The sequence below is a fragment of the Sebastes fasciatus genome, chromosome 20 (assembly GCF_043250625.1).
Source record: "Sebastes fasciatus isolate fSebFas1 chromosome 20, fSebFas1.pri, whole genome shotgun sequence".
NCBI classification, from domain to species: Eukaryota; Metazoa; Chordata; class Actinopteri; order Perciformes; family Sebastidae; genus Sebastes; species Sebastes fasciatus.
The window spans coordinates 10,297,988-10,317,055 of NC_133814.1; the positions used below are offsets into that span (position 1 = coordinate 10,297,988).

The following is a 19,068-nucleotide window of genomic DNA, read 5'->3' on the forward strand; positions in this document are numbered from 1 at the left end:
GTTATATGTTTTAAATGCCTCGTCTTGTAAAGTATTTGTTTTTAAAGCACTGACCAGAAGTGGCAACTGTGAATCTCGTTGTATTTAATATAATGACAATAAAGCTTTCTATTGTATTCTATTCTACCATTTAAATAGAAGGAAGTATAAAAATAGGAGCAGTAAATAAACAAAAAAGACAATAAACAGACTATTAACAAAATTGCACAAGTGGAAAATGATATTGCACAGTGAGAATGAATGAATGAATGAAATTCAACCTGAAAAATAAAAAAAATATAGCAAAATTATGCTGGAGCATTGATTTATGGGTACAAATCACGCAGTGATGGTTGTACATGATGTACACAAAGGTCAGAGGAGTGTACATGCGACGGATCTTCCTGAAACACGTTCCCTCTCACGAACGGACCAATCAGAGAGCTCGTTTCATCGCAGGTACCCCGGATGTACCCGTGGGGCAATTAGCTACGTCATTGTTCACCGCCGGACACCCGCTCGAAATAAGGGAATGGATTTACAACCGCTATTAACGTATTCATAACAGGTTCCAGGTGAGTGTGTTGTTTATTTGTTACCATCTTTACCACTTTGAGTGTGCAGCGGTGTTGTTTTAGTGGCGCTGAGCGGCTGAGGTTAGTTGTAGTAGCGGTACACCGGTTCTCTGTCATGTCGGAGCAGCGCAGTGAGCAACTCACTACACCGCCGGTAACGAGTCGCTCCTCCTCCGTTCCTCCGCTACAGACACGGGACGGTACCCTCGCGTTATAAACCACCTTTATCTCAAAGTAGGAACGTTAGGCTGCTGTTTGAGGTTCATAGTTCGTGGTTGTGTGACTCTACGCCATGTCAGTCCGCCTCCATCGTGCCAGCTAACGCTAGGCTAGCAGCGTTAGCATCAATATTGCCGCCCGCACGTAAGGTTAGCTGTTAGCCAAGGGTTATAGAAGGAGGCTGCGTCACGCGTCATCAACGCATCATCATATCATAGGGGGGGGTATTGCGCGTGCGCAGTAGAATCTGGTCTGCACTATTCTAAATCGAAGCAATCTTTTTTTTATGTGTTTTTTATTATTTCAAAATGACAGTATACATAGTAACAGCAGAAAACATTAAAAACATTTACATACAAAAGAAGCATAGCGAAAAAACAAAATAAGCGCAGAGATTTTAAAAGTGGCAGATAAAACATTATATACATGGTAAATTACAGTGTTTGAACACCATGTAGGAAGGAGGGTAGTGTACACAGTACTGTACTGTACTTTGGTTATTTGCATAAAAACACAAAATTCATATGATTTATGAATATTTAAATATTTGCTTTGATTAAAAGAGATCTTGGAAAGTTGTTAGGAAGTTAAACAGGTCATAATTCTCTTTCTAATATCTATTTTATATTGATGTGAAAACATCTCCTTAAAACAACTGGATTTATTCAAGTTTCTCACCAAAAACTTAATTTTACCCGGCAGTAACATTTTATTGGAGTAATTTTGTTAGTGATATTGACTGGAAGAAAGGTCCATACCGCAAAAGTTCCTAACAAATAAGGTAAAAGATGTGTCATTTAAGTTGATAGAGATTTTATCCAGTAAAACATTTCTTACAAAAGTTAAAGAGTGACATATAGATGTAAATTGTTTCCTTCCTGAAACTTGTTCTCATTTATTCTGGTCCTGTAAATTAACATGTGAATTGTGGAAAGACGTCAATTTTATACTTGTTAACATTTTCTCAGAATTTAATTTGAATTCTCACGAGGTTCCACATTCACAAGTGTAAATTTACCCAAAAAAAAGCCTAATTTCTTTGTATTTATGAAAGAAATGGAATTATATCTGTCAACAATTTCTTCCTCACAAAACAAAAAAGCAATGAATGTATGCAATATCTTTAAAGTCTTTAAGTGAAATTATTGTCATACTCTCGCGTGTCCTTCCGGAGTATAAACCATGTTGTCCTGAAACAAGGCCCTTATCCTGGAGTTCATACCTCCTATTAACAGAAAAACAGACTCCAGCTAAAGGAGATTGAATTGGGTCAGGTGGTTACACTGCGCATGTGCAGTACCCCACACAACAAGACCCGTGACCTATCCTCCTTCCATAGGCCTTGTGTTAGCTAGCTATGTGCTCTGCTCGCCTGTTTCCATGTTGTGCTTCTTGGCTTTGGGATTGCCTCGTTCCTCATCAGCCCGTTTCTGTTCCAGTCGTCGACGACTAAAAGGTGAGCTTTTAATCGGTGCTCTGTCGTCCCACAAAGGTGCTAAAAGGGAGGTTTAGTGCGTGTTTTAGTGAGGTTTAGCGACGCTGCGTGTTAAAGGCCTAGCAGCCAGTCTGTTAGCCAGCCAACGTGAGTGAGCCAGTCAGTCTGCTGGAGCTGAGCAGGTGGGAGGGAACAGCTGTTGTTGTAAACGTGCTTCCGACCGGGACATTTCCTCTTTTGAACTACTAGCCCCTCACTAGGTAACTTTAGCAGAAGTTTGAACATATTCAAAACAGAAGTCAACATCTTGAATGTTTCCTGTTTGTTTTTATAAAGGAAACCTTGCAAAGTGTCCCATGAATTGCTTATCACCAAAAGTTAATTAAGTTCAGTTCAGTTCAGTTCAGACAACTTTAATAATAATAATAATAATAATACATTTTATTTATAAAGCGCTTTTCTAAAAACTCAAAGACACTTTACATAGATAAAAAGATCATAAAACAAGGACATCATAAAAAAGATAGTTCTAAAAAGGTGAGTTTTGATTTGTGATTTGAATGTGGACAGGTTGGTGCAGTCTCTGATGTGTTTGGGGAGTGAGTTCCAACTTTAGTTATCCCCAAAGGGGCAATTCATTTGTAGCATTCCCAGTCCATACATCCATACATACAACAGACAACCAATAATTAGTTAAGTCAAAGGAAACATAATAATGATACATTTTATTTATATAGCCCTTTTCTAAAAACCCAAAGACACTTTACATAGATCTTAAAAAGATCATAAAACAAGGACATCATAAAAAAGATATAAAACACACAATATTAATTACACATTAAAAGCAGTTCTAAAAAGTGTCCTCGAGCGAGACGCTGAACCCCAAGCTGCTCCCTTGGTACTTTACAAAATGCTTAGGATGGGTTAAATGCAGAGATCAAATTTATTGTATGTATGTATGAGGATTAAGATAAAGTGTATGTTTATAAAGTTTTTATCCAAATTAGTTGTGTGCGCTATGGTCTGTGAGAACAAGACGTGAAGAATTTTGTAGGCGTTTCACTTATCACTAGAAGAGCTAAGAAAATGTTATCACTCTATATTTGAATACAGTCACTGTCATGACGTGCCTCACACAGAGATGTATCCATATATAAAGCAACAACAGAAACAAAAAAACACAAAACCTTGAACTTAATCTGTATTTTCAGCAGCTCATAAAGTCGTATACTTCTTTGTTTCTGCTCCTCATACAGCATGAACAATGACCATAGTTGACAGATCTTCAGAAAAGTCTGACCACGAGTCAGTCGGGTGTAAGCGATCTCCCTTTACCAGTGGAGACGTGGGGATGGACGGCAGCTGCTCCAGCAGCTGGGCAATGGGTCCCACCATGCCCAGCGACTCTCCGAGGCTGAAGGCTGCAGGAGGCTGCCTGGGCCCAACGCCTGGAGCTGCAGTGTACAACAGCACACCCTCCTCTGTGGACCGGCCCAAGGAGCAAGGTAGGAGCGAGGGCTTTTATCAGCGGTGTTGTTAATGCGTGTGTCTTGAAAGCTGGGAGGAAACTATACGCCTTACCCTCCATTTATTCCTCACGCAGTAAAACCACAGAAGAGTTACACATGCATTAATAATACCAAGCTGCACTAATGAAGCTTAACTTTTTGTGCTACCGTTTGTGTATGTGTGTGACACAACTGGTTTTGTGGGTGTTGTGTTACTGCTTCCACTCTACTTTCATTCATCCAGTTACATAACAAAGCCAGTTTTAAACTGAGAGCATGATCAATCTCTCGAGCTTGTGACGCAATTGGTGTTTTGATATAAAGAGGTGCCGCCTGACATGTTCAGCAGAAACAAAAGAGAAACTCTGTCTTGTCTTTTCTCCTTCAGCTTGTTTTACAGTCTTACTCGGTAGTCAGGATCACATTGCTCTTTAGACTGATAGCTATGACTGTAAGGTCCTGAAGGTTCCTTTTACTATGGGCCACTATGTACTTGCATACAACATCTAGCATATATTAAGATGCTTGTTGATATCCTGGACCTGGTAAATGCATTGCATAGTAATAATATTGACTCTGTGTGTACAGTGATGAGCAGTGGCGATGGCATTGACTCGCCGCAGAAGGTCCTCTTCCCTCCAGAGCGGCTCAACCTAAAGTGGACCCAGGTCCACCGCATTGGTGCAGGCCTGCAGAACATGGGGAACACCTGCTTCCTCAACTCAGCCCTGCAGTGTCTCACCTATACCCCTCCGTTTGCAAACTACTTGCTGACACGGGAGCATTCCAAAACATGTAAGTTAGTGTTTCATGGTTCATCTTTGTACCATGGATGTTCTTGTGTAATTGTACAGTTAAGCAGTAATTATTATTATCACAGCAGTCTTGTATCTATGAGCTGCTTTCTGGTCTGATTTGAATCTTACTCATCAATGTTTTGTCCATCCTTGCCGTAGGTCACGAGCCCGGGTTCTGTATGATGTGCACCATGCAAAACCACATCATTCAGGTTTTTGCGAACTCTGGGAATGTCATTAAGCCCATAGGTGTGCTCAACGAGCTCAAAAGTAAGTGGTTGTCTGTAGAGCTAAAATACTTTTTACAAAATGATTACCTGAAATGAATGACAGGATGCGCTGTGTGGCTGTTTACCTTTTTTAAATTTTGGAGGGAAATTTTCTGGTGGGAGTTTGTAGTGTGCTGTAAGAGAAATTTTTGCATCAACGTGCAAGTGCGATATCATTTATCAACCTCTTATATATTGTACTGTTTTGTGTTTTTTCCCTCACAGGGATTGCTAAGCACTTCCGCTATGGAAGCCAGGAGGATGCCCACGAATTCCTGCGGTACACAGTGGATGCTATGCAAAAGTCCTGCTTACCTGGAACCAAGTAAGTGTCATACATTTCCAAAACTCTACACAGCTTATAATAATTAGTTATTTAATATCAATATAGGTCATCAAATGAATGTGGAAGTATTACTGTATTATATGTATTGTGTATTGTGCTGATTCATTGAACATTCTGCAAAGGCCTTCCAGTCTAAAAGCCGTTATACAGCTTTTTTTTCCTGCGATTTAATTCTCATGTCAATATATTTTTTCAAACTGTTGTTTTTGTGGTGAGGAATTTCACATAGAACGTGAATATTGAGTGGCGAAAAAAGCGATATCGTTTTTTTTTTCCGGAACAAGGTTGATTTTTCGGCGCTTTTGCACCACGAATAAAGGCATCAATCAATCCCATAGTGTGGAACCGGTTGAGTTGCACCTTTTATTTATGGTGCCTTCAAATTGGGTGATGTTTACCGTGTTCACGAGAAGAGTCCATATGAACGCCCCCTTCTTGTGGTATTCACGACCTTTTAAGTGAAAAGTTTCTGAAAGCTCAGCATTCCATGGGAGGCCATGGAAGTAAATTTTTCGGTGCATAATAAGTTAATGTATTACAATTTTAGTCGTATATTGCTTTTCTTCGTAATTTTATAACAGGTCTGAGGAAAATGTTGATATTCCCAACAGCCTCATCTTTTTCCTCTGTCATTATGCCTTTGCATTTCCTGCATTATGTTACCCGCTTGCTAGCTTGCTAAATTGTTAGCCTCTGTGGCTTCTAGACGCCGACTGTAACGTTAATATTACTGTTGCTTAGCAGCAGTGTTCTCACAACTTAACCACTTGAACGCCAAGCATATTGTTTACACGAGTCCCATGTTGTAAACACAAGCTCACGAGTTTCATTTGAAGGCACCATTATAAAACGACAACATGGAGGCTCCGTAGTCTGAACTAGGACGGCAAACGTTATTACTCCTTTCAACCTTGACAAAGGTGCAGACCAGATCCACTCCTTTCATTCTTACCTTTCACAATAAAAGCCTTAGACATATAGTATTCGCAGGCGAGTATTTTGCATTTTCGTTTCGTTTATTCGTCACGCCCCCGATGTGAAAGACCTTTTTAATCTTGCATAAAAGCTATATGTAGATGCATTGAAGTATTCATGACTGAAATGTCTGACATCAGTGTAGAGCCATTGCCAAGTAGGTTACGTATGCATACGAAGCCTACATGCAAGTTTAATAGATACTCACTGGGGATGGCCATTGTGGTTTTCAGGAGCCTGAAAGTGATTTTTAAGAACCTCCAGTATCGAGTCGATTCTCATTCTGTAGTAACAGGTGGCCTCTCATCTAATTACTTTTGCTCCAATTCCACCCTTTCTCACTCCTGCTCTTTCAGCTGCAATATGTTGTGACTTGTCAGTGCAAAATACTGCACAGTGACATTTTTTTCTCTGTTCCAGTTCAGCCAGAAAATATTTGTTTGTTTGTTGTATTAATAAGTAACCAGTCAGTTATGTCATCACGCTTATTGGTTGTTTTTCATCCTCATATTTATCTTTGTGACAGATTGGACAGGCAAACGCAGGCAACCACTTTCATCCATCAAGTATTTGGCGGGTACCTAAGGTCCAGAGGTAAGTTAGAAGTGTTGATTTAGTTTTTTTGATTTGTTTCTTCTACATGAGGTATTTTTTTTGTTGTTTTACAGCTTTCCTAGACTAAATAAATAAACACTGATTTTTCCTTTTTCAGTTAAGTGTTTAAACTGCAAAGCAGTCTCCGATACATTTGACCCTTTTCTGGATATAACTCTGGAAATTAAGGTAATTACAATATCACTTGTGGGTCTGATATGTCTGTGTTACTGCAAATGTGTAACAAATCAATTAATTCCATTGCAATGATCTTAAGAACAGTATTCAAATCTATTTTTCTTTCTCTCCATGCAGACAGCTCCCAGTGTCTCCAAGGCTCTGGAGCAGTTTGTCAAGCCAGAACAGCTGGATGGAGAAAATGCCTACAAATGCACCAAGTGAGTTGTTTCACAGACTAAAGGAATTTAGAAAAGATGACAAAGAAGTACCCAGTGTTTTATTTATTTGTTTACTAATTTATGTGTGTTTACCAGCTAACTAACTGAACATTTATTTCCCTCAGGTGCAAAAAAATGGTCACAGCCTCAAAGAGATTTACCATCCATCGCAGCGCGAACGTGCTCACCCTCTCACTAAAACGCTTTGCAAACTTCAGTGGAGGCAAAATCACAAAGGTACCATGACATGTGTTGACTATAATAGAACCATGTTATCTTATGAATATTTGATATTAATCAGCTGTTTTGTCATCATCAGGATGTGAAATATCCAGAGTACCTGGACCTCCGGCCCTTCATGTCTCAGTCGCAAGGGGACCCCCAGGTCTACGGGTTGTATGCTGTGCTGGTCCACTCTGGATTCAGCTGTCACGCTGGACACTACTTCTGCTATATTAAGGTGCTGGCACGGCTATGGACCACTGTTCTAATCTATCAGGGCAATGCTGTTGCCATGTGGCCACATTTGTCTCTCCAGCGGTCTATCAACAACTCACCATACAGTAACAGTTTAATGCAGAGTTCCTACACAACTCTTGCTCTTAACAGACTGAGGTCTTGACTTAGTAAAATATTTTTCCAGGTCCTAGTTCGAGTGCATAGAAGTATATAAACACAATATTCTTATTCTGTTAAAATATGTACGATAACACATTTATACATGATGATATTTGTACTTGACAGAGAAAAGAAAAAAAAAAGAAATGGAAGATGTGTAACAATGATGTGCTAAAACCTACCAACTGTTGTGTTTCCCAGACAAGCAATGGCCAGTGGTATCAGATGAACGACTCCTCTGTGTCTGTCAGTGACATCAGGTCTGTTCTCAACCAGCAGGCCTATGTCCTTTTCTATATCAAGTGAGTCAACCATCATTTTGAGAGAAATTCTAAGAGACATTAAAAAGTCTCAAAATCTTTAATATGAACCCTTTAAAATGTTACCTATTTCTAATGTCCCTTTTTGTTTGTGTGTCACAAGGTCCAGTGATGTGAAGAAAACAGGGGACTACAACCACATAAGCCACAACCCGGGCATCCCTGGTCAGTCGTCTCCACGGCCTGTGGTGATACCCCGCATGAACACCACCGTCCACCACAACAACAACATTGGCTTCATAGGTCCCCAGCTGCCACCACACATGACCAAGGTACTGCAGGACTTACTAACATCTAAATACATATTTGAATATTATCCATTTAACCCTTTGAGCTCTGCAGTAGAAATGGTCCGCCATTGCCTACATTGGCATTTTTGCTTATTGTGATGTAATTTCTTGGACTATCTTCAAGTTCCTCATGTCCCTAAAATCTGTATAACCTAAGTTAAAATGTTATATAAGTCAATAAACCATAATAAGTGTCATAAATACAAAGAAAATACAAAATTCTGACATGTTTTTTCATAAAATGTTACTAAATAAACACACAATACATATTGATCCAAAAGATTTCTAAATATAGAAACATAAAGTAAAATATTCTTAACATTCCTTAAGTTATTTGAACTATGCACATTATTTATTTTTGGACATATGCTCATTTCTATGAGCAGATCGAGTGCAAAGGCTATTTGAAATGTTGTTACTTTCTGCATGTAACGTAACTTAATGATGTCATCAGGAGGATACAATGTGATCATGCAAACGACAGAATCCTTAGCTTTCCACTGCAAAAAGAATGAATGCTCCAGCTATTATGGTTTTTATTGTAGATCAATTTAAACAGGATCATGCAAACAACGATCTCCCGCGGCCGACCGCAGGAGGTCCGTTATTAAAGGGTTAAGATATATAGCCCGTGTTTTACCTAGACACTCAAAACACATCCTTGTGTCCTTTTTGTTTCCTCCTCAGCGCACTCTCCACGTTAATGGGAATGGATCTCTGAGGGACTATCCCACCAACTCCAAGCCCAGCACCAGCAGCAGCAGTGTTGTGGGGAAACCCAGCCATGGACTGGCCTCTTCCTCTTCTTCCATCTCTCACTCAATCAGCCGGCCCACGATGATCCCAGACCAGGACAAGCGCCAGAAGCTTTCATTCTACATTGGACAAGGCAAACCGAACCGCCCGTGCTCCTCCTCGTCCTCTTACAGCCAGCCGTCCTCTGCCGCCAGCAGCAGCAGCAGCAGCAGCAGCAGCAGCAGCAGCAGCTCCTCCTCCTCGTCGTCCTCCTCGTCGTCCTCCTCCTCCAGCTCTTTATCCTCCTCACAGTCTACCTCAGACGTTCGCTTTGTTCCACGTCAGCTTAACCACGTTAACGGCATGTCTCGCAGTAACGGGGATCACCACACGGGAGGGAACGGAGCGTCGTTCTTGGTGCCGTACGGCCAAGAGTCTTCAGAGGAGTCAGACCAGGAGAACTGTGGCACTCTGGAAAACGGCTGTCTAGCCAAGACTCACCTTAATGGAAACAACAGAACGGGAGATGTCTTTGATAATTCTACTCAAGCCACCAACGGAGAGTCAGGCGTGCACCACAACGGTAACGGATTAAATGGACCAACCAATGGCGTCGCAAAATCCAGTCAAAATGGGCACCATTATGGAAACCACAAAGTGAACGGACACAGCACCCCTGATAATGTAAATGATGGTTTTTGCTCTTGCTTCATAATATATTGATTATTGATAACTTATTGAACAGTAGTTTTGTATCTAAATTGATAAATAATAAATGACTTGTTTTTGCTCCTCAGGTCTCTGGCAGTAGCCATGGCAGTTCATCCTCTGTGGCTACTGTTGCTGCTAATGGACTAGACAGTGACCACAGTCAAACAAGGTAAGATTAGCAATCTAATTCTCTGCTGGAACAGTTATTGCTCTGTCAACCACATATTAAGCAGTTAAAAAATCTTATTTGTTTAGTGAGTTTAACCCTCTGAGACACACAATAGACCTGTTTTTGTCTTTTTTCGGGGGGACAGGGTGTCTTTAGGGGGAGATAACAGGTCATCAGTAGATGTCACATAGAAGTGGTGTACATCATCTGAAAGCTGGAACCTGAGATGCAGCTCAGTACTGTCAAGTTGTTCTAGTCATAAAGCAGAAATAAACATTAATTAAAATGAATGGTGAAAGTGTATAAGGGCTTAGAATATTATGATAGAAGCATATTATGGCCATTCCCATGCTCTATTATGTCTCATGTTGTTGCAGCAATTTTTGGGTTGCTACTATTTGTTATACAGATTTAGTGCTAAATTGTACCATTTTTTACCAATCGAGAATTGAAAGAAATTATCAAAAAATCCCTCCAAAATACCACATTAAACACCAAGACCTCGAGGAACACCATTGAAAAAGCCATGCTGTGATTTGGTATTAAAAACTTTTGACATTTGGAGATTTCTGCAAGAATTGCGTTCATTTTTCAGCGATTGGATGGTGAGCACTTCTGTTCTAGAAACTGCTCACAAAGCCCCTTATTCTCAATCTACCCAGGAAAGCCATCCATCATCTGAATGCTCTAGGTCTCTAGTTTGTGGTTGTAAAGTTTCATGAGACTGTGATTATCCTAGAAGTCACCACAGGTCATTTTATGCAGCGAGGTCAAGTTTCAAAAAGTGTTCTCACTACAATGAAATGGGGACTGACATCATCACACATGAATACAGTTGGGCTCATTGGATCCACAAGAGTCTCAGCTTTACAGTGATACCCAATTTATGTAATTCAAGACTGTTTAGGGACCCCAGGATGCAGAAATATTCAAACACGTCATTTTAGAATAGGCACAAATAACACATTTATACGGCATTCAAACAACTGCATTGTTTTTGCCCCAAACTGCATGTGATTATCATAAAGTGGGAATGTCTGTAAAGGGGAGACTCGTGGGTACCCATAGAACCCATTTTCATTCACATATCTTGAGGTCAGAGGTCAAGGGACCCCTTTGAAAACAGCCATGCCAGTATTCCCTCGCTAAACTTTTGCCTAACTTTGGAGCTTTCAGCTTCTTTTCCTGACAAGATTTCCTTAGGTTTTCTAGTTTCATATGATATCTGTACCTTCACTCTAGCTCTAAAACTGAACCTGCTACAGCCTGTGAAAGACAGTAAAGTCGGTCGGTTAATGACTTAAATTAGTTTCAGAATCTACTTGGGTGCATTGACATTTGCATTATTTTTCTTACATTTTACAGTATACACAGACGTTGCACCCCTTAAGTGTGATACAAAGCAATATTTAAATGTTTTGTTTGTTTTTTCCAGCAAAGAGGCGCATACTTCTGCCTCATCCCAGGCCAGTTCTTCTCAGAGCATCCATCCTGCTGCCAGTGAAAGCCAGCCCCTCTCCACTCCTGACCCAAGGGCTAAAACTGTGTCTGAACCCCTGCCTGAGCATACAGCATCCTCCGCTGTTAGCTCTCCACCTTCAGCTACCGCTACAAAGACCCATTCTGTCACATCTAGAGAATCTGCTTCCTCCTCTGCCCCGCATGGCAACCCTACGGCCTTATCCACCCCGCCAGACTGCTCCCAAAGCACCAATGGAGGCTCTGCAGCTCCACAGAAGGTTAGCAGAGGTGGGGATGAAGCAAAGGATCTACCACAGACCGCTGATCGGTCAGCAGGAACTGAAGGACGCACGGATGCTAAGGAGCATCAGCAGTCCAAGCCCAGTTCTAGAGGCAATGAAGGACAAACTACCCGAGACAGGGAGAGAGACAGACAGTACTCTGACTGGAGCAGAGACAAGGAGAGACACTACAGGGACAGGAGTCAGGAGCGAGAAAGCGACAGCGATCGGCATCGGTACAGACGGGACTCCCGAGATCCCTACCACCATCATCGCTCGTACAGAGATCGTTTGACTCCTCACAATCGCTCCTACAGGGACTTGGAGTCTGAGCGGCGCTGGGAGCGGCCCATCCACCACCCCAGGGAGCGTGATCGTGACCGGTGCTCTAACCATTACCACCACTATCACCACCACCGGTCCAGGGAGGGCTGGGACCGTGAGCGGCGGGGACACGGTTATCCCCACCGCGAGGAGTCTAATGGCCGCGGGAGGTGGCAGCAGGAGAGTCGAGAATCCCGAGCGATGAAGGACAAATGCAACGGCAGGGAGAGGGACTATTATCCGTCAAAAGAGGAGACTTCCTCGCCCACTACAGAGCCAGAAACCTCCACAAAGTCCAAGGGCTCGCCCCCTCGGGCTCATCTCTCCACGTCTGAATCAGATCCGAACAGGGAGGATGAGAATCACAAGAGGACGGCTGATCCTCCGAGCAAAGAGAGGGATGACAGCTCCGAGACCCGCCGCTCTAAAAAACACAAAAAGAGCAAGAAAAAGAAAAAGTCAAAGGATAAAGACAGACACCGTGAGAGCGGGTGAGTAACGCTATCTTTACCACCATGCTGCATGACACTTCTCAATGTTTTGTTTTGGATAGTAATATTTGCCATTTTGCTCAGCCATTCACTGACTACGTTTACATGGACACTATTATTCTGAATTTGATACGGGTCATGTAAACAGCATATCCTGTTTGGATATTTTGAATTAGGTCTTATTCTGAATGGAGCATTTCCGATTAAGACATATTGGATATACCGATATTATTCATGTTTTAGGAGCATTCTTTGGACATGTATACAGCACATTCAGAACATGGGTCTGAATTGAGGATTTTTCCGGCAGTTTGCGACACACGACCTATTGTCTGTTTTACATCCAGCTCTACAATCAGCTGTTTGCAGAGATGCACGCCCAAAAGAAAAGCCCACATTTCTGGTTGGAAGGAGAAACACAACTACTTTTAAACATTATGAAAGACTTGAATATCAACAGGTTTTTGGATGTAAACAAATATCGCAACGCCGACCTTTTCAAGAAGGTGGTTGAAGGAATGAAAAAGGGAGGCTGTGTTCGCACGGTTGAATTAGAGATGCACCGATCCAACTTTTTCAGTCCCGATACCGATAGCAGTACCTGGGCTTTGGGTATCGGCCAATACTGAGCACCGATCCGATAGCAGTGTTTAATTAATGAGATGTATGCCTCACTGTGTGGAAGTGACTGGGATCATTCTTTTACGTGTAGGACAACATCAGGCATGACTTAAACATCGCTTTCTTAACTTTGTCAAACTAAATGTGACAAATAAATACATGATATAAATTTACTGAATTGTTATTTATCATTAAAATATAAATCGTACACCAGCAACTTGCTACAACTTGGAATTACAATTCAAGGCTATAATTTATATAGTATATAAACATAGAGCTGAATTTAATAGATCAGCCCCATTGTCACAGATACCCGATCCAGCTATTTGAGTCAGTATCGGCCCGATATCCGATGCGGTATCGGTGCATCCCTTGGTCGAACAATTCCACCACCGGTTACGTTAACCGGAGTATGAAAGGCTGCATGTAAACGGGAATATTAGTGGAATATTCATTTTCATTAGCCAAGTAAACTATATATATATATATATATATTCATTCATTATTTTAGAGCTGAAACAATTAGTCAATTAATCAGAAAAATAATTTGCAATTATTTTGAGAATTAATTGTCATAGCAAGGTTTCAGCTCCTCAAATGTAAGGATTTGCTGCTTTTCTTAGTCATATAACATTTTTAAAATGTTTTGATATTTTATAGACTTTAACAATAATGAAAATACTCTTTAGTTGTAGCTCTACATTATTTGTCTTTAGCTTTTGACAAAGCCTGACTCTTCAGTCAGTTTTGGATTTAGTCGTGGATTAACAATAATCACGATCTGTTGTCTGTCTTCCCCCAGAAGCTCCGAGGTGGATTCAGACAGAGCCGCGGAAACAAAAAAGAAGAAGAAGAAAAAGAAGAGTCAGCGGGACGACGAGGCCGAGCAGAACAGCCCTGGAGCGGCCCGGAGCCACAAGAACAGAAGCAGCGAGGAGAGGGAGAGCCGCAAGCGACGTTACTACGACGTCAAGGACGCTAAACACGACAACGTTTTTTCACCAGATAAACGCCGGCGAACAGACTACACTGATGGCAGCACTGACCATCTACTCCCCTCCAACCACAGCTCACCCACAAACGGTTCTACTCACCACCATCTCAACGGATTCAAAGGTATCACAGATTTATCACATTTAAAAGTCATCCTCAAAAATAACCAACATGCTGAAGTAAATGCTGCCGTGGAGCTTGATGTCAATTTAAAATGCTGATCCTTGTTTTGCAGGAAACGGTTACAGCCAAACCAACGGCGACTCCCACGGATTCTCCAGTGGCTTGAAACACTGACTCTGTGAGTGGGCGCCCGTTTAATGATTATCACAGTATGCTCTAGTACAGTCGGTGCTAATAAACAGTAGGAACTCTTATTGCACATGCAAACAGATTGTATGGAGGCCTCTTCTTTCTCGTTTCAGACACATCACCACCATTTTAACAACAGCAGAGGAATGACATTGATAACTTTTTTTGACGTGGTGCTTCTTCGTTGGGAATATATTGTATTTTTACCACAATTTAAAAGTGTTTTAAATGTTCAGAATCCTTTTTTTTAAGGCATTGAATTATTTGCCGTAATTCTCCTAACTATGGTTAAAAGAAAAACTGTCACCTGTTAAACATTTATGATGAAAAATATTAATATATACTTGTATGAACATGAACACAAACAAAGCCTGGAGCTTAAACATCTCTACTGCTGCTCAGTGGAACTCAGGACTTGAAAACATCCACCGCGGATATCCACCTGCTTCAAAATACGAATGAAACTAAAGGGAAATGTGTTGCCTAGGAGACGAACTGTACGGCACCATGTTGGCTGCAGGTTCAAGATGTCACCATATCTACAGAGCCGCAACGTTTTTGAGTTTCTTTCTTTGATCCCACTGGGAGCGGACAAACTAATGGAGGCAGATCTTCATGAATGAGACAGAGGAGCTGCCTGATACCTCCACATTAACCCTGGACAGACTTGAGGACATTTCCCTGCTTCTTTTATTTTTATTTGGTTTCCATTTTCTTTTTTGCTCTGAAGCCTAAGATTCACTCTGTAATTTTTAAACTTTTTCACAGATGCGGAGGTCTCTCTCTGGATCACGCCTCTCTCTTTCTCTCTCTCACATTTTTTTTTTAAACATTTAAAAAAAAAAAAAGCATCAAAACTTTGTTATCATGGCTGTGGACCATTTGTGTTTGCTTTTTAATGAAAAAATACAGTTTGTGTCTTCTAGCGTCATCAAAAATACTGTGAATTTTATTTTGAACTGTACTATCAGTTATTTTTATACGTAAAAATCCTGTATCAGGGTTATCAGTAGATGTTTTTGTTGTTTTGCTCCGTTTTTAGACAAATTCATGTTGATTTTGACCATATTTTCTGGACAAAAGTTAGTATGGTTTGCTTTTGTTTTTTTTATTTTTTTCCAACTGTAGACAGAAGTTGAAAAACTGCTGTTATACCTTTTTAGTTTAGCATGTCAGAATTTATACATTGTATGAGGTAAAAGCCTTAAAATACATTTGTTAATGTCAGAAATTGTAACTCGTTCTCGGTCTTTGACTTTGTTTACAAGCTGCATTGAAATGAATGAAAAAACGCTGATTGAGATGACTGACGAGTCGTCAGGGATTTTTGAAAAGCTCCCGTCTGCCTTTGTACATTATACGAGGAATAGACTGATTGTATCCGAGCCTCTTGTTGAACAAACTTTCCACTGCGGTCAAATTATGATGTAGATACAATTAGTGTTGATGGAAACTGATCGCACTGTATTCAAGTTAAATACACACACATTTCTAGCCACTGGCAAGATGTCTCCGCTGACTCCATATTTTATTCACAACACTGTTTTTATGTTTAAAATAACCAAAGACCTGTTAAGTTTAACAAGTCAACCTCTTTTCACTGAATTCACATTTACACAAAAGCTGTTTTTCTGATCAGCATGTCATTTTATTCATCAAAGTATTCAGGAGCCGTTTTCCCAAACTTAAGATCGAGCCACATTTTAAACCTCAAAACTCCCATCTGCTAATGAAAGATCAGGCTGAAAGTTGTCTCGATCTGTTTGGGAAAATCAGTCCTCAGATTCCAGTCAGCATTCACACGAATAAGGTTTTGAAAAATTCCAGTATCTCATTTGTTTTTGAACCCGTCTGTCCTATACTCTCTTGTCCAACTCAGCATATTCTTTCATATAACATCATGTATTATCTGATCTTCAGTAACAATAACAGTGTGAGGAGGGTTTTCACTGCTCCGCAAAGAGCTGCACAAAAAAAAGTCCCTCTTCCACTATTGTAAACTGTTAGCTGTTAAACTAAAAAGGTGAACGGGTATAGGCTACGGCCGTTTATGATTTACATGCTACATTAACACAACAAAGAAAGAAGAAAAAAAACAGTATGTACAATATATTCTATACATGCATAATGTAAATCAGGGGGGGGGGGGCTGCCTCTTTTGTTAAACAAATCAAGAAAATAAATACAAAAGAAATGAACACAGAGGTGAATCTTCAATACATAAAATGACAGAATTAATATAGGATGTATATAGCTTTTGAAAACTGGGTCATTCCACTCAATATATGTGAAGTATTATGCATCAATTCCTTTGCTCTTCAAAGAGGAAATAAGGGTGCGTACTGTAAATGAAGTATATGAGTTTCTAGTGAAACTCGGTGTGTTTTGCATATACAGATACAGTCACTTGCGGGCTGTAACAATCAGACCAGCTGATTTATAAGCTTGAGGCTTTTCGTAGTTGCAGGTCGCTACGAAACATTGTTGGCAGTTGTCAGAAGGACATGTGAGGTGAAGATGATAAAATGTGGCGCTGGGAGTGTTGTTGGCAGACGACCAGGCCGGTTTTGATGAAAGGAATGTCATACGAGGAGGGTGGATACTTCAAATCCTCCCTTTGATTTAATTCCGTTATGTGTCCAGCAGAGGGCAATCTCGTCACTACGCAGAGATTTCCCATGATTCCAGTCATGGCTGTAGTCCTCATTCTGTTGTCCATTTGTTATCATCCAGCTTGGCAAAGATTTTTTTTAATCTTTTGCACATACAGTAGTTCCCTCTTCACATCATTGTTCAGAGTCTGTGCCGAATGAAATAAAATCTTCACATTCACATCAACCGAGAGCGGCGGAGGTGCAGACCATCTTCAGGTGCAAAAATAAACTCCCCACCTGCTCGTCCTCCAGCCCTGAAAGAACAAACCGGAGGCCTCTTCGCGACCCTTTGTGACATGACACACACATACACACTGCAGAGGACTCTGCTTGGTCACAGACACGGTGGCGATGCAGGGTGTGGTTGAAAGGTGGACGGTCATCATTTCTTATTGGCTATCCTCCGCTTCCTGGTGGCCAGCATGTCGTAGAAAGGATCCCTGCTGATGCTTGCTCTGCGGAGAGAGGAGAGGGAGAAGCGTATCACTGATCGACTGTTTCCCACCGTCAATACTACATACACGCTGTCTAGACTATTATGTTGTCTGATTTGTCATCATTACAGTCGGATCTGTTACTATAGACACATGATCGATTCACGATGTGTAGAACATTCCAGTATTTTGGGATGAGGTCCAGTAATTTTTTATCGTTTCACTAACTTGACCTTAATCTGTCGTGTATCTATCAGTCTGTGCATCTTTACCCAAAACACATCATCGTGTCTTGTGTCTGCACTGCTTTCTGGTGGATCTACAAAGAAACTCATTTGCTTTGATTCCTTGTGATCAACACCGAATCCTGACATTTACAGTGATTTGTTCCACCTCTGCTCTTCAATCAAACTCCCCTTGCTTGCTGTGCTATAAATATCTCAGCATCTCATGCTATCCGCAGAAAAAACACACAACACACTAAACAACAAAACGCACCCAGTAATGCAACAAAAAATTTTTGTCAACTAGTCAATTCAAAGTCGTCTCAGAGGAGAAAGCCGTCAGTCACGATGTACGTAGGAAAGTGCAACAATTCTTAACAAGTGTGACGGGTTGCTGTAATTACAAACAGTTGCTTATTTACACTCCCAGCAGACAGGAAGCAACATTCGTTTGGAGTCGTGTTTCTGGCCATTTGATGAATGTAAGTCACTCTCATATTCACTCTCTTTTTTGCTCTGTTTTGGTCTCCACCAACTCCTGAGGGAAATATCTGGCTCTTTAGCTGCTGAATGTGTTCACGAGAAGAGTCCATATGAACGCTCGACTCTTGTGGTATTCACGACTTTGTACGTGGAAAGTTTCTGAAAGTTCCGAGTTCACGTGTTCGTTGACGTCGTCAGAAATGGCGGAGGCCTTGGAAGTTAATTTTTCGGTGCATAATAAGTTGATATATTTGAATTTTAGCCGTATATAGTTTTTCTTCGTAATTTTATAATATGTCTGAGGAAAATGTTGATGTTCCCAACAGCCTCATCTTTTTCCTCTATCATTATGCCTTTGCAGTTTCTGTATTATGTTACCCTCTTGCTAGTTTGCTAAATTGTTAGACTCTATGGTTTCTAGATGCCGACTGTAACGTTAATATTACCGTTGTTTAAGCAGCGGTGTTCTCACGACTTAACCGCTTGAATGCCAAGCATATTGTGAACACGACTTCCCATGTTGTAAACTCACGAGTTTCATTTGAAGGCGCCACATGTTCACCAGTAAGTTGCTAACCTTGCCTGCCCTTTTTGTGTAGGGGCAAGTAGCTTAAAGTGTCTCCATAGTCATCCACGCTCACTGTAGGAAAAGTGTCGTCGCTGACGCACACTGAGGATGGGAATAACGCTGAGTTACCCGCAGCCTTCCCAGCAGTACAACAGTAGACATGCTGAGATGGCCGTATGTGTGTGTGTGCACAGAAGAGTTACCACAAGAGCAGTTTCCAACTTTGCAGATGAGTCAGGTGGGACAGCGTGGCTACACTGTGCGTGTGTGTATGTATGTGTGTG

At 41.0% G+C, this 19,068-nt stretch overlaps 3 protein-coding genes across 7 annotated transcripts in view; 2 read left to right on the forward strand and 1 right to left on the reverse strand.

Moving 5' to 3' along the window:
- The window catches only part of uqcrc2b (ubiquinol-cytochrome c reductase core protein 2b), a 124,581-nt gene that overhangs the window by 27,389 nt on the left and 78,124 nt on the right, over nt 1-19,068 (forward strand). The gene's annotated exons all lie outside the window — the stretch shown is intronic.
- usp42 (ubiquitin specific peptidase 42) lies at nt 427-15,727 on the forward strand. Of its 4 annotated transcripts, XM_074619300.1 has the most exons (18): nt 427-554; nt 3,465-3,713; nt 4,305-4,511; nt 4,673-4,783; nt 5,008-5,107; nt 6,630-6,697; nt 6,816-6,886; nt 7,013-7,095; nt 7,221-7,332; nt 7,415-7,555; nt 7,915-8,015; nt 8,137-8,305; nt 9,011-9,742; nt 9,856-9,938; nt 11,374-12,495; nt 13,919-14,232; nt 14,345-14,410; nt 14,535-15,727. In XM_074619300.1, exons 2-17 carry the CDS (start codon nt 3,473-3,475, stop codon nt 14,404-14,406), a joined length of 3,717 nt encoding a protein of 1,238 aa, XP_074475401.1. In that variant the 5' UTR covers nt 427-554; nt 3,465-3,472; the 3' UTR covers nt 14,407-14,410; nt 14,535-15,727. The 4 variants fall into 4 exon arrangements, with proteins under 4 accessions (XP_074475401.1, XP_074475398.1, XP_074475399.1 ...); XM_074619297.1 differs by having other exon boundaries at nt 14,345-15,359; XM_074619298.1 differs by lacking the exon at nt 427-554 and adding an exon at nt 2,091-2,229 and having other exon boundaries at nt 14,345-15,359.
- The window catches only part of LOC141758168 (cytohesin-3-like), a 35,596-nt gene continuing 32,575 nt past the window's right edge, over nt 16,048-19,068 (reverse strand). Inside the window, exon 13 of one of the 2 annotated variants that reach the window (XM_074619315.1) lies at nt 16,048-17,530. In XM_074619315.1, coding sequence (XP_074475416.1) covers nt 17,458-17,530 — 73 coding nt within the window. In that variant the 3' untranslated portion in view covers nt 16,048-17,457. The remainder of the gene's footprint in view (nt 17,531-19,068) is intronic. The other variant, XM_074619314.1, reaches the window with a different exon arrangement.

What these genes read in the sequence shown, in the direction of transcription:
- usp42 (XM_074619300.1), top strand. Translation starts at nt 3,473, where the DNA reads ATGACCATAGTTGACAGATCTTCAGAAAAGTCTGACCACGAGTCAGTC. An exon ending in TGTGCTCAACGAGCTCAAAA is followed by an intron (nt 4,784 to 5,007) that starts GTAAGTGGTTGT and finishes TTTCCCTCACAG; the next exon opens with GGATTGCTAAGCACTTCCGC. An exon ending in CGGGTACCTAAGGTCCAGAG is followed by an intron (nt 6,698 to 6,815) that starts GTAAGTTAGAAG and finishes TTCCTTTTTCAG; the next exon opens with TTAAGTGTTTAAACTGCAAA.